The 14,899-nt window shown below is 37.8% G+C and overlaps 1 protein-coding gene across 5 annotated transcripts in view; it reads left to right on the forward strand.

Moving 5' to 3' along the window:
* SPAG9 (sperm associated antigen 9) overlaps positions 1-14,899 on the forward strand; it is an 81,426-nt gene that overhangs the window by 17,555 nt on the left and 48,972 nt on the right. For 3 of the 5 annotated variants that reach the window (XM_063120208.1, XM_063120210.1, XM_063120209.1), the window contains exons 4-5: positions 3,439-3,533; positions 9,854-10,007. In XM_063120208.1, the coding sequence (XP_062976278.1) occupies positions 3,439-3,533; positions 9,854-10,007 (249 nt within the window). Of the gene's footprint in view, positions 1-3,438; positions 3,534-4,085; positions 4,439-9,853; positions 10,008-14,899 lie in introns of those variants that run through there. The other 2 variants (XM_063120211.1, XM_063120212.1) reach the window with 1 other exon arrangement.

The raw sequence follows: 14,899 nt of genomic DNA on the forward strand, positions 1-14,899 counted from the left end.
TATTTTTATGTCCGTAAGCCACCTTGTGGACCAATTTGGCAGAAAAGCAAGGCATTGATAGAATGCAATGCAGAGTCAGCCAGCTTTGTTATAATATAGAAATCGGTCAATATACACAACAATTGGAAGACAACATCAAGCAGTGTTGCTTCAAAAAACCCACACAAAAGACTAAGACCCTCTTTGCATGATCAAACATCCTATGGTTAACAAACCACAAGTTGTTTGTGAGCATGAGCGAGTGAGCACTCTGGTTCCCACCTGCCTCTGCTTTTTGAAACAACCTCGGAACACCCTGTTCCTGGGTTGTTGTCATGTTGTGCAAGGCTCACACTCTGAGTTGTTTATGGTTAAATAATCCAGAATTTTAACCTATGATTTGTTGTTCTTGGGTTGTTTTAGAAAGGAGAAGCAACAAGCATGTGAAAGGCAGTGCTCTCATTTGCTGCCACACGCCCATGGCTAACTATGGGTTAAAACTACAGTTAGCTGTTATGTGCAAATTTGGTCTATTATTCACGTACACCCATTTGATCCCTGCACACCTCTGTAGAAAAATGTGCCTGTTTTAAATGTTGTATATTTGTTAAGACCAATCCGTAAACACAATTTTGCCATTGAGTATGTTCCCTTTACCCATTTCATCAAAAGATGGATATGCTCAGCTCAAAGTTCGTTATAAATATTGCATCCTTAGTCCTACAGAGGGTTACCGATATAAACTCTGCTCTCTTTAGGGGAAGTAATTGAGATGCCCTTTCCAATCTGCTGTGGGAAATTGTTTAACCACGCCCAAGAAAAGACAATGTAATTAGTGCTTGCTAGGAAAATGAAAAATTAGTACTATGCCACTTGATTTCAGTAACAAACCACTGCCTTTTCCGTTTGCCTAGCAAATGTTAGTGACCTTGCGCCACCATTGGTTTACACTAGGACAACGTCGTTAGCACTAGTGCTATGACAGCATTGGTTAATATGCCCAATATAGTATTCTAATATTCTGAAGTTTGATATTGTTAAAACTATATTTCTGCTATTTTATGGCTTAGCTTGTAAGTAACGTTGGAAAGATTTGTAGTTTTGTAGGTAGGATAGGTAAATGTCATTATCTAATCTATTCCTGTTAGTGTGTTCTTTCTTTAAAGAAGTGGATGCTGAGAAGTAACTTTTTGCTGATATGCAGAATATTTGCGAATCACGTAAACATTCAAATCAGCTGGCAGTGCCTGCTAAAGTTTCCAACATAACCAATAAAGCAATGTTAACTCTTGTTTAAGGATTTACAGTACAGTTAATGATGATGGTAAATGTGTTGTTTTTTCTGATTTCCCCCTTGTTTTGGCGCTAATAATGTAGAACTAACTTCTCATGCAGCTTAATCTAAACTGGCCCTGAAGGCAGGAAAAAGCATCTTTTGGCGTATTGAATGACCTTAGTGTGATATAATCTGATGTGATGGTATGTTCAGCTATAAATAGTTCTGCTCTAAACCCTGAAAGATACATTTGCACTGGTTAGTGGTCTGTTATCTATTATTGGTTTTTCTGTGGATGAAGTTGTAGTAAAATGCTAGCTATTGAAAGATTCATATTTTTAATGTTAAGGTCATATGCTCCTTCATGGTCAGCCAAAGAGGCTGAGCCATTTTTATTATACCTTTCGATCTCCAAACTATTTTAAGGAACACGATAGTCTTATAAAGGTGCATCTGACTCCTGTGGACATCTAACTATTCGTTCTTACCCTTCATAAACGCTGGAAGAAATATCTTGTGTTTCCTCATTAACCCTTCTCATACCCTCATGGGAAAGGTCACGTATTTAGAATATATTTTCCAAGAAAAAGATAAGGGAAAACCCCTTCAACAAACCTCTTCCATAAACTACCCTACCTGAAATTAGGTCAGTCAGTTCATAGATTCCAGCTTTGGACTAGAACCTTTGTGAAGTGATGTAGATGCATAAGTGGATCTGGATTTCTGACCCACTGCTATGGCCAAAACTCGGTATTTTTTATTTACACAAATTAAAAAGTAATCCTCTTGCTTAAGAATACATGTTTTAGTACTGTTTTTTTTTAGATTAGAACTGCATAGGGTGCATTCATATGAAATTGTTCTGAAAGATGTCTAGTGTGACATACTATGACACACAAAAGTAATATAATGGGATCTCAATCAAGGTGATGGAGAGCTTGCTAAGTACATTGGGAATAAAATAGTTTCTGAACAAGCAGTTTGCCACCTTGCCCCTGGTCAGACATTCGTGTTTATGTGGAATGTGTTTCAGGATCATAAATGCCCTGCCCTCTGTAGGTACAAGGAAACATTTGGTCTATCACAATACTGAACATAAGAGTCCTGCTGAACCAGATCAAAGGTCTACCTGGTCCAATATCGCATTTGACCACAGTAGCCAAGCAGATGTGTCCCAGAAGCCCACAAGCACAGCCTGATGCCAGTAGCCCCTTTTGCTCCCCCACAAATGATATGTGGTATACTTAGGTTATACTCTAAAATGCATATCTTATCAAAGCCATCATTGTGAATCTTAGTTGCCAGCCGTTAAATGATAAAATCATTATGCTCTTCCTCTCCCCCTCTTCTGTAAACCAGAGGAGGAAATTGGAAGCACCCGTTTCTGTTTTTAAATTAACCAAAGTTCCTTGTAATATCTAAACTTGGGGGGTAACTGAAACCAAATCAGAAACCACAGTTTGGTCCTGGTTTATCCTCATTAATCATATTTAAACAAACCTTTTAAATTTAAATCATATTTAAGCTCCCCAAACTCAGGTGTTTGCAGGAATTGGACAACATGGAAGGAGGAGGGTGAAGCACCTAAGTCTCACTGCAATTTGTTCACCTAGTGGAGAACCATGGTTTCCTGTTATGCGTGAACTTGGGCTCTGTGTACAGAGATGTGGTGGAAAATATGTATTGTGTTTTTTCTCAGTTTACTGTGGCATCTCTTCCACTTACTCACTGGGCTTCTGCTAATTCCGTTGATTTTCACTTGGGTGATGAACTGTTTCTCTGTTGTCTGTATCTGTTACTTATACTGTTGAAACTGTATAGGTTTGGGAGCAATAATTGACTGCTTACACTAAAATAATGGCCTTGAAGTCATTAAAGTTGCATTAATGTAAATGATCAGTGAATTGCCTTCACAAAACCTGTTGCTAAGGTGAACTTACAATGTACACTGGGGGGAGAAAATACCCCTGGAGCATTAAGAAACACTACAAGGGTAAAATGTTTTGATACTTGGGTTATTTTATGAACTGAATTAAGTTCATAAGCCATAAAACTGAATGTCTGTCATACCTTGAGAGGAGGTTTATTCAAGGGAGCTGAGACGGGGGAAGAGCATACATTTTGTTTCTGTTGAGTGGTGTTCAAAATAATTCTTAGTTTTATTTTTCCCTTGTTAATAACAGATGATTCATAATTACATGGAGCACTTGGAAAGAGCCAAACTTCATCAGCTGACGGGGGGTGATCAGCTAGAGCCCATCATGCACAGTAGAATTAGGTAAGTGTAACTGAAACTTGCCTGAAGATAGCCTTTTAGCTTCAAGACTTTGTTTTTTGTCTTCAATAATTATTAGGCTGAATTGGAAAAAAACCCTCCAATTATTGGAATGCACAAGGCATGTCTAGAGTCTAGTGGGTAGGTGCAGATGGTTTTCCTGTTGGCATAGTTCAAGATTCAACTATCTGCTACTCCCTTCACTTTTAAGCGTGTGTTCGTACAGAACTGGTGTGGCTGGTTTTTTCCTTTTGTTCTCAAAACCGACACCCAATCACAGCAGCAAAAAGGCTAGCAATTAAAGTATTTGAAATAATTGAATTGTGTTGGCACGATTTGTACTTTTCTGCACATGTTTGTGAGTGAGCGCCTCCGACTAAAGCTTTGCGACTACATTATGTAGATGCCAGAGCTTGCCATCCAATGAAATCGAGCCAAGCTACAAAGGTTTGAAGTAGTGGGGAGGAGAAAGTGGAGAACAAGCTTGCTTGTATCTTTAGGTTGCTGCATAGATGCTGGGGAGCAGAGAAGCCGTTCTGGTGGGGGTTTCCCCCCTCCTTTTTAGGTGGGGGAGGAGAGTGAGGTGATGTCATTTTGCTTTGGAGCTGCTGCAGAAGAGAGTGAAAAGCTGCTGCCGATGGCATTGTTTTTGTGGCAGCAGCTGAATGACAGACTCTCACTACAGAGATACTCCCTTGTCCCCTGTGTAGCCTTGGTTCTTGCATTTCACCATGCCAGCGCAGCGCCATGAGTCCTGGATGCATGCTGCTAATTGTGTTTGGCTTCGTTGGCGGGGCGGTGGTCATTAATTCAGCTATTTTAGTGTCTCTTTCTGTTTTGCTGCTTGTGCACTTTTCTATATCCACTGGTGTGCCAGCTCTGACGCAGAATTTACAAAGGATTCTCAGGTAATCTGACCATGGAACCTCTGCTGTTTTTGTATTCTTTGTTCTTGGCTTCCCCGTTATTTCTTCTTCTCTAGGGTGGGGAGGGGTGGTGGAAAGGAGGGAGACAATGAAATGATGCTGATTTCAGGTGTTGATTCAAAATGTCTTAAAGCATAGAATTTCCCATTTGAAACATGAAATAAGATTTTTCATTGTGCTTTCTCTGAGATTACAAAGTCAATTGTGTTCTTGAGAAAGTGGTTAGCCTTTCTTATTAGTACTGTATCGTAAATAGTGTAAAAGTGCTATGTAAAACGTTGTAGACAATGCTCGTATTCACTGAATGGTCAGGTGCTTGACTGATTCTGGACAGCCTTGCTTCTTTGGTAGCTTAGGCCTTACATTTATACAGTTTTATACCAGAGAATTCTGCAGAATCTGCTAGTTGGTAGCATCTCAATGCAAACTATTCCATTTGCATGTTTGCATCTTTTTTGTAAATAGATTGCTAAAACCCTAAGGCATTTAAAGCATACTAGAGTGTAAACGTTGGATTTAAATGCATCATTATAAATCATATATACCTCCATCCTCCCACCCAAGTAATAAATAGATAAGTACATTTATATTTATACATATAGATGTATTTACTTTTTACTTGTAGGGGAGAGGAGCATAATTAAGTTACATGCTGTTTGTTTTAGAGCAACCACAAAACTGTTTTCATACCAGGTTATAGCATGTCCAACAATAATGGCTTTCTGAAAACTTCAGTTATGTGTTTTAAAGTCTAAAATTGGACAGTTTATCCTAACATACTATATTAGGTTAGAGCTCACATATGTTCATTAAACAAAATGAAAAATCAGAGTACTAATACTACTATTTACTAAAATTGGTCTCCAACTGGAATACCTCCATTGCATGTTGGTTAGAACTAGTTTTTTATATCATGGATATTATGATTGGTGACATCCATACATCCCACTTTCTTTAATTTTGACTTCCACTGTTACATAAAAATGAAGTGATCTGTATGCATATTTTTAAAAGAGCATTAATGTGAACAGATAGGCATGTACTGTAAAATTGTCCTGTCTCTGAAGAGTGGGATCTTAGGTTAATGCTGGTGTTAAGCACAATATAGGCTCCTCCCATATAGTACCAGACATTGACCTTGTTCAGACAACACACTAAGCCACATTGGTTAAGCATTTTGAACTAAACATTATGGCTTAGCATGTCCTGTGAACTATTCCTAATCATGGTAGCTGCATAACCATGGTTTAAATACACTCAATAACCATTTGCTGCAAAAGGGTTAGCGGCCTAACCATGGCTTAGCGTGTTGTCTGAACAGGCCCATTTTATGTTACTCTGGAAGTGCAGAATGGAGTGGTAGTATTTAGCACTGACAAGGGAATCTAAGAACCCAATCTGATTAGAAGAAGAAAATGCAAAGTTTGAAGAAGTGAAATTATTTAGTTTCTTTATGAAATAAGGTCATTTAATTGGTCATAACTATTCACAAGAAACCTATGCTAACTTCTTAATGCGCAACCTTGGGTAAACATTTAATATTTTAAATGTGTGTATAATTTTTTGCCCATATTAACATATTAATGTAAAATGCAAGGTGGTTTTTTTTTTTAAAAAAAAAATGGTTTTGTTATATAGAGTCAGAATTCAAATTATGCAAGTTTATCTAAATTACAGTGACTTTGGTTGCAAGTCTCCATAGATGTAATATTTCAGTAGTTGACAGCTAACCTTTACTTAGTTTAGCGGATCAGCAATCAATGTGTGACTTTTTGTGTTGAATCAATACTGTATTTTCAGATATGACATTTACAAAATGAAAGGAGCTTTTACTGTTCCTCAACACTAAATCCATCCATATAAACACACATACACACTCTCTTTTCTCTCCCCATCATACTATATGGGAGGTAGCATTTAAGGAAAATCTGAAATACTTCTGAATCTGACTCCTTTGCAGTCAAAGGAGTTGTTCTATAGAGAATTTGCCCATTTGCTGAGCACTATCTAGATGACAATACAGCCTGTGCTCACCCACCTTGCACACCTGTTGCATTTTTCCTGATTCCAAACAGCAGGGTTCAGCTCCCCCAAGAAAGTACTAATTATCTAACTAAGACCATGGTTTATGTAAGCGTTGCTTAACCTTTGTATAACACACACTTGCTTGGTTTGCATGACATGACAATCCCAAGCGGGGTTACATACTTAAAAAGTTGACTGCATGCATCCCACATACATCACAGGCTCACCGTGGGTTAAATAACCCATGGTGGGCTGTTGTCTCATGCATACAGCTCCATTGTCAATCAGTTGATTGGCAACCACACAGTGTGTGTTCTGTCTGTCTGAAAAAGCCCTGACAAGCTTAATAATCCTTTTGCCAATGACAGTGTTTATAATCAGGGTTGGTAGGACTCACAAAAAAGCAATACAAATTCTGGGTAGAGGCTAAATAATTCATATAGCATGGTTTTGCATACATTTGCTTATTTTGTGCATTTTTAAAATTGCAATGTTGTGTGTTTGTAGAATTCAGAATATTTATGAAACTACTGAATTAGTAAAGACAGTAATTGGAGTTATGGGAAAGGGGAAAGCTATACAGGGCACAATTAGAAAATCTTCCCAAGGTCATTCTGGTTTCTACACTTTTGGCAGATGCGAGTCTTGAAACTTTTTTCTGCGACAAATCTGGAAATTCATTTTAAAGTAAGCTGAGAGGTTTCCTAGCCCTTCAGCTTGCTTTAAAGTCACATTTTTAGATATATGCCGTATGAATAGCATTGGTTAGTGAGATCAATTGAAGTCAAATTTAGCTGTACATGTCCTTATTCTTTTTTTAAAAAACAAGAACACTTGCTAAAGAATGATTTTTTAAAGAAACTTCCTTTCCCTCAGACTTTGAAACCCATAACAGTATTTAGCTTTATATTATGCCCTGTTGTAAACTGACTGGCTGTGTTTTGTACCTAAAGGGTATGGGTGGAGGGGAGTTCTCAACTTGAAAACCTCCCGCACAGACATTTCTTGCCACATCTTTTCCTCCTTCAGACATAGCCTAGTGTAACTTTATCAAAGAAGGCCTTACTGCAGTCCACGTGTAAGTTGAGCTTGTTTCTCTCTTTCTTGCTTCCCCATACTTTATAATTGTGAGAATACTAAATAAACTACTTTGATGGATTCAAATGATTTCCAACACTCGTAAGAAAATGTCTGTTCAGATATGCAACCTGCTCTCTCAAAACGGTTACTAGTACTTTATACTCAAGCTTTGCAATGCAGTGACCTTTACTGCTGTGGTGATTTGTTTCATTCGTGCATATATGCTAAAAATGTTAACCTGATCCTCAACTAAATGCCTCTTGTGGCAGCTTTAAAATTACATAAAATGGAAGACAGTAAAATCATGTAAATACCCAGCAGTAAAACGAATCAAAGCAGTAGTAACACCACAATCAACTAAATGTCTTTCTGGAAATGAAGGTTTTATCTGCCTTTCTAAATGAGCTCAATGGACTAGACAAGCAGGCAGAGCACCATCTGCCTAGAGGGCACCACCATGGAAAAGACCCTTCATTTGTACATTTAGCACACGTCCAGATTATTTCTGTGGATAAGTATTATCCATTTCATTTCTGTTACTTATCAATTCACATTAGCCACAAACACAGGTCAGGCAATTTGTGGTGATCGGCATTCTTGGTTTTGCATGAATCTCTCCTTCAGCATGCACGATGTTAAGTAAATCATAGTCCTTTATGTAAAGTACTTGATGTTCATCTTATTGCACTTAATTGATCGTGTGAACTGCTATTTTCCTTTATGTTGGCTTGCTATAGTGACGAGACTTTGCCCAGTATCCCCCTCCTGATGTACCTGGCATAGGCCACCCACTTGCGTTTTTGTGTGGATTCATGTGTTCCCCTTTCTCGCGACTAGTGTGTGTGGCTGAGCATAAGCTTCAGTATATGTTCTTACTAACCCGCTTTGCTATGGTGATGTTCCACCAGTATGCCAACACAGCTGAGCTACTCATTGAATCGCTGTTAGACATGCACAAACAGTGTCTTAAGGGACAACCTGGCATTGTCATGGAGTTCATTATTTCTTGGCTACATGAAGAAAAAATATAAGTTAAGGAGCTCTTGTAGCACTTCCAGACCCTTGAAATAACAGCAGCAGAGGCCAATGTAAAACCAAAAGTCTGTGCAGAGACTTCTTAGGAAGGTTAAGGTCAATGAAAAGTCTCCATTAGCTCATTGTATGCGGTAGAGGCATTGATTCGGTTTAGAGATTAACTTTAGAGCTAATGTGTTTATATCCTGATTATTTAATATTAATTTAGTTGTTAGTTCAGAGAAACTTAGTTCTTACAATAAAAAAAACTCCTTTCCTAAAAATCAGATGCTCTATTTTTGTCCATCCTGTACAAGATTGATTGAGGTCATTCCCCTCCCCACCCCTGTCCTGTATACCAGTTATAAAGGAGGACATACTGTATCATGCTGCAAATACATGTGTATGGCTAGAGGAATCTAGTGAAAGAGAGGCCGCTGGTATTGTAAGATATTTATACTGTCGAAGTAAATCCAATGTGGTGTTATTAAAATCTTATGATCATGTGTACAAACTAGATATTATAAAAATTGCTTCAGTTTACCTGGTGATTGCATCTCATGGAAATGGGTTTCTGAAAGTACCCTTAATTGTTCCAATATTGTCTGATAGGGGGATACAGATGGACAATAGGGACTTAACATTACTACTTTTTATTGCACAAAAGCTGGTATAAGGTATGAATCTGCTGTCTTGCAGATAGTGAATATGTATATATGATCATGTATACAAGGGTCACATTTTAGTGCTTCTTCATTTTCTTTTTCCCCTAGACTTTTCTAATCTGGTTCACTATGCACTATGAACTAAAGCTATTTGAAACTAGCCATTTTGCTGTAATGTGTTAATCAGAATTGAATGCATTTATTCTATATCCTTCACCATTTGTTGCCTGTTCTCAGATCTGATGTCTACCTCTTCCACTTCCTTCTGCACATTCAAAATATGATTTAGTCCTAATTTCTCTATACTTGTAGGTTTATCCACCACCACCATCACCACATTGCAAAAAGCTAAGACTTTCTAATCAAAATCGCTGACAGTTAATTAGCCACAGTAAAAAAACCGGTTACAAACAGCTCCCCGGAAAATGTGGGAATATGTTCTATATCATCTGCTACTTACATGAGGAAGCATGTAAGAAAGCAGTTCTATCTTGCATGTACTTAATTAAAAAAACAACCTTCAATATTGGTTCTTATTACATTGCTAGAGATTCAGAAGTTCATACAGTGTAAGAAAGCTAAAGCAAATAATGTATATTTCCTTTCCCCACAGAAAGGAGCCACCTATATCACTGGGCATCTTCCCACTACCTCCGGGAGATGCACTTCTTACACCTGATACTCAGAGAGGAACAGTGGAAACTCCTGGGTCCGATACTTGGAAGTTCCGAGAACTAAGTCAGCCACGCTCTCGCACCAGCCTAAAGGTGAGCTAGTGGTTTTATTTCTTACAAATGGAGAGTTCTTAGTAATGTTTCTTATGATTCCTTGTGTGTGATTGAATCCTAAACCCCAAACTGTCTTTCTTTAGTTCTTAAACTTCTAAATGAGAATCATGGCAGGTAAGTTGAAGGTGAGTCTTTTTGTTACGTGTTTTGATGAATGGCTCTTGGTTTGCACTTGGGATTATGGGAAGCACAGGGCCTCAGTTCTGGTTTTCTAGATATACTGTTCCTTTTAAAATTAGCTTTCTGGATGGGTAGAGTGCTTTATAAGGCCAGCATTTCTTGTCTTTATGAATTCCCTAATCTGTTGGAATATAAGTGTGGTCATGGTTCTGTTTTAGATGTTTAGTATGGGAAGGACCCTTAGGAAAATGAATGGACATAAGGATAAAGATAAGAACCATGTGCAAGCTTAGTCTTTTCATCTAAATGAGACAATATTGTTCAGGTAGCTGTTGTGCCATAATAATCTGTACCTGAAAGATCCATTTCATGCTGGTTAAAGAGTACAAATTCTGTTGTAGCCAGTACTGTCTTTTATGACGTTATTTTTCAGCCTGTAAGCACAATATCCTCTAGAGACACTTAAGGGATGCTCTTTTCTTCTAGATCATACATCATCCACCTAGCAGGCTTTATTAAGCTCTTGAATAGTTTACCAAAATCCATTTACACTGACTTGATTTTAAAATCTATAAAATTCTTTAGGCAGTTCAAAATTGAATCCTTGAAGCCATTTTTACAGGTTGGGGTTCATTATCGAAGAAACCAAATGAAAAGGTCATGTTCTTTCTCAATTCCTCCATTTATCTGTGTACTGCTATGTGGATTGTGTGGAAACGACTGGGAAAGGGACGTCTTTTGCACCCTGTCTGACACATATCACTGAATATTGAAATACAGTGAGAGTAAAACCACTGCAAAGTAAACTGAGAAAACAATGCCTTCAAATTTTTGTTAGGTATTTATCTTTTGATTTTTGTATGCCCTTTGGCACAGTCTTAAAGCTGCCAGTTGCTCTGTGTCTAGGGTAGGTTTGTGCAGCAACGTTTTGTGGCTTAACACAGTCTCTCAATCCCATGTAATGTGGTTCCTGATCATCAGGTCTTAAGTGAATTCTCATGTTCTGACAGGGTTGGGGAACCTGTAGCCCTCCAGATTATGTTGGACTCCATCTCCCATCAGCCCCACCTAGCATGGCCAATACTCAGGGATTATCAGAATTGTAGTTCAGCACCATCTGAAGAGCCACAGGTTCCTCACCCCTGCTGTAGCGTGTTCCCCCATCTCCCTCCACAATTCAAAAGTGGAATATGTACATGAGGAGGGAAAGTAATTAAGAAGTCTGATTACATGAAAGAGTAATTTGCACGATTATTGCAGTTTAGATATAGTATGGTATAGAAGGCAGATGTTCCTCAATTGTAGAGCAGTTACTAAATTTTGTCATAATACAACTCCACAAATCAGTACTAAACCTGCTCAAGACCTTCCTCAGGTTATTTTCATGCAAGTCACTTATGTGCATTTGAGTCTCTTTCTTACAATTTTTGTCATATGAACATTTAATGTGGGAGAGATCATGAAAGATAGTTGGCTAGAAATGTACACTCAAATGTAGGTTTTACAGTTGGGTTGGGAAGGGTGACAATAATACTGTAAGCTTCTCATGTAAACTCCTGAGGCTAATTGGCATTAGGATGGGTGGACTCCTTCCCAATTCCAAATATCGATATTAACAAAACACATCCACAGAAACACATTGCTGAATTGTAAGTGTATCCACCCAACATTTCATTACATTGTCCTGCCTTTCGAGGAGTTCAAGGTGTCTATCTGGTTCTTCCTCGTCTCGTTTTATCCTAACAACTACCTTGTGAGATGGGTTAAGCTGAAAGATAGTGCCTGTTCCAAGGACACCCAGTGAGCTTCATGGCTGCTGAGTGGGGATCTGAACCTGGCTTTTCCATTGTTTTAGTCTGACACCGTACTACACCACACCTTTTGTCTGTCCATACGAGATGGCAGTTTCTCTTCCCCTAGAGGAAAGTGCTGGAGTGTAGGGAAAGGGAAAGAGCATATTTTGAATATAGGGGTCCACAATAAATGTTCCAGAAGTTAAAATAATGTATCCTTCGTAACTTCCTCCTTAATACCCATAGTCAGTTTTGGACAAAGCATTAACTAATATTTATCTAGACAATCTGATAATTCAAGTGCAGGAGCAGAAATGCAACAACTGCAGTAGAACAGTAGAATTCTAATTACGGAACTGAGCTTGTCTGTTTCTTTGTTAAACTGTTCAAACTGAGCTCTGGTTTCCTTGGCTCTTTTCTGTTGGCAGTCAGGCCTTTTGTCGTGAGCGTTTTGTCTACTAAGGTCAGTGGTCTGTGTGCTGCATTCTTTTGTGGATGCAGTTGGAATACAGAGGCTGAGAAATGTTTAAACAAAGCCAAGTTTTTATTCCTCTATGGGGGAGCTCTACATTCACTTGATAAGACTGCAGTTTTCTCATCTTGTGAATTTTTTGATAAATTATTAGCTAGAGTTGGGATTGCACTGCTAGGTGTGTATTTTTGGAAGGGTAGGGTTGGATTGGAGAAATAATAAACAGGAAGGGAATAATGGGAGGCGGCGGCAGCTGGTTTTCCTAAATAGTGTAGCTAAAACTTCTTTTTAAAAAGTGCCTGGCTGGGACAGCCTGTGAATCCATGTTACTGAATGATAATTGACAACCCTGGTGTGTCCTGGCCAGGTAGCCAAATCATGATGGAGATACGTATAGGTTTCTTCTTTTCCAGTGTAGAATGAATCTTGTCTTTGCAGTCTTTCCAGGGATTTTGGGGCATTGTAAAGTCTGGTTGGCTGGATTTGATGGCTAGGGTAAATTTGTGCATGTATATTTTTCACTGTTTTGAACTCTGGTTTTAATTCAACATTTTATCATTTGCATTTGTCTTTTAAATATTTTGCATTTTCTCCTTGAGATATGATGAAAAATCAGTCCATATAAATGCACGCTGCTATCAATTTATTAAAAACCTGTTTCCCACAAGGTTGCAATTAATAGTTTTTTGTTCCGTTTGGAATATGCCAATTTTAATGGATGTATTTTAGAAATACTTCTTTGATATACTTGTATATACTACTTTAATATACTTGTATATACTTCTTCAATATACTTGTATATACTTCATTATGCAAACGCTAAGCAAGTATTGTAAAGCTTTGAAGTTTAACATTGATGTATACAGTATTATGTTTGTAGTGGCAATGAAAAACCAGAGTGCCACCTTTGAGGAAATCCTACCCAGCAATCTATACTGACAATGTGCAAAGAGTGTGAGAAAATGAGCATGTAAAGAACATCACAAGGATTTGTGCAGAAAATAAAAACAAAAACCTGTGTAATACTTCAAAAACCAGTTCTTACTTACTTCTTTGGCTTGGTCCCCTTACTCTCTTTCTTGAAAAGGAGTCACATCAGTTAGTAAATACTTCCCAGGCTCTGACTCAAAACAGCTCTTAAATTCTGTATGTAATACATTTCATTCTGTAACTACTGCCCAGGAAAAGTAATCTTTCCTGAGCTATTGTGAATGGCCTTGGACTTCCAGTTTCTGTAAACACTGTACATCTTTTCCCCTTGAGCATTCCACGATTTGCTTGATTTTATAATTAAAGAAGCAGTAGAATATCTGAAATGATCAAAGTGGGCATTTATTTACTAGAATTTATATCTCATCTTTGGCTGCAAGTGACTTCAGGGCAGCTTACAACAATAATAACACAATGAAATCCAACAAAAATGCAGTAACAAAAAACAGTTGTTCTGCATAGACGTCTGCTCATTTATTTCATTGGAACTTTTGCTTAGAACTTCAGGGTGTTACAATCCTTCACATGGTAGAGTTGAAAAATTAAGAGGAACATATACTGTTTTTGCTGTATATCCTAGTCTACTTGCTTAGCAGTCAGTAACCTTCATTTTGCTATCAATAATCCCAGCTGAGATGGCATTAAGGAATAGAGAGCATTTCTCTGGCGCTGAATCTTGGTTGATGTATGTCCGTTGCCTTGGTTTGGTTTTAACTCAAATGATCGTAACTTTAAAAATATCAGAACTCATATTAATTCTTCATAATCTAAACAATATTTTCCAACTTCTGAGATCAAACATTTTTCATTCAGGCATACAGCTTTTCAGCGTTCTCTGAGAGAAAGAGACATGCTAGTAACACTCTGTCCTAGGAAATGTGGTTTTACCCATATCTTTGATAAATCAAACATTTTGACAAATATTAATAGTATGGAGGCTAGTATTTATAGTACCATTGCACTACCACTATCCATTATTAGCATGGTTTCTCTGTAAAAACAACCTAGATCTTTCTTAAATTTGGACAGAGATTTAATTCAATTCATCTTACTGTTTTATATGTAAAAGTGGCAGATGTATTAATAAATTAATGTTGCTGCTCCCAATATAATATTTATTTATTTGTTACCCGCCTCTCCCTCTGGATTGAGGCGGGGTACAACACATTATATCTAGTTTGGCTTTAGCATGGGTAAGCTTTCATATTTGCCCATGATCTCAAGCTCATTGCATTTTAGTACTTTGTGTATTTAGCCATTTTTGGCTTATATAGTTAGTGAATGGGAGAGGAAGACGAAGCTTCTGCTGTGAAGAGAACCTGTTTTGTTTATCTTTTGTACAATTAAAAAAAAGTGGGGAGGGACCAATCATGTGGGAGGAAGGAAGGAAAAAAAGGATAGAGACATTCAGGTGCACAAGGTTTTTAAAAATTGTGTCCAACTCATTTTGAACTGAGTTCTTCAAGGGCACTATGAATATAAACATATGAAAAAAT

Source organism: Elgaria multicarinata, chromosome 3 (genome assembly GCF_023053635.1).
Source record: "Elgaria multicarinata webbii isolate HBS135686 ecotype San Diego chromosome 3, rElgMul1.1.pri, whole genome shotgun sequence".
In the NCBI taxonomy this organism is placed as follows: Eukaryota; Metazoa; Chordata; class Lepidosauria; order Squamata; family Anguidae; genus Elgaria; species Elgaria multicarinata.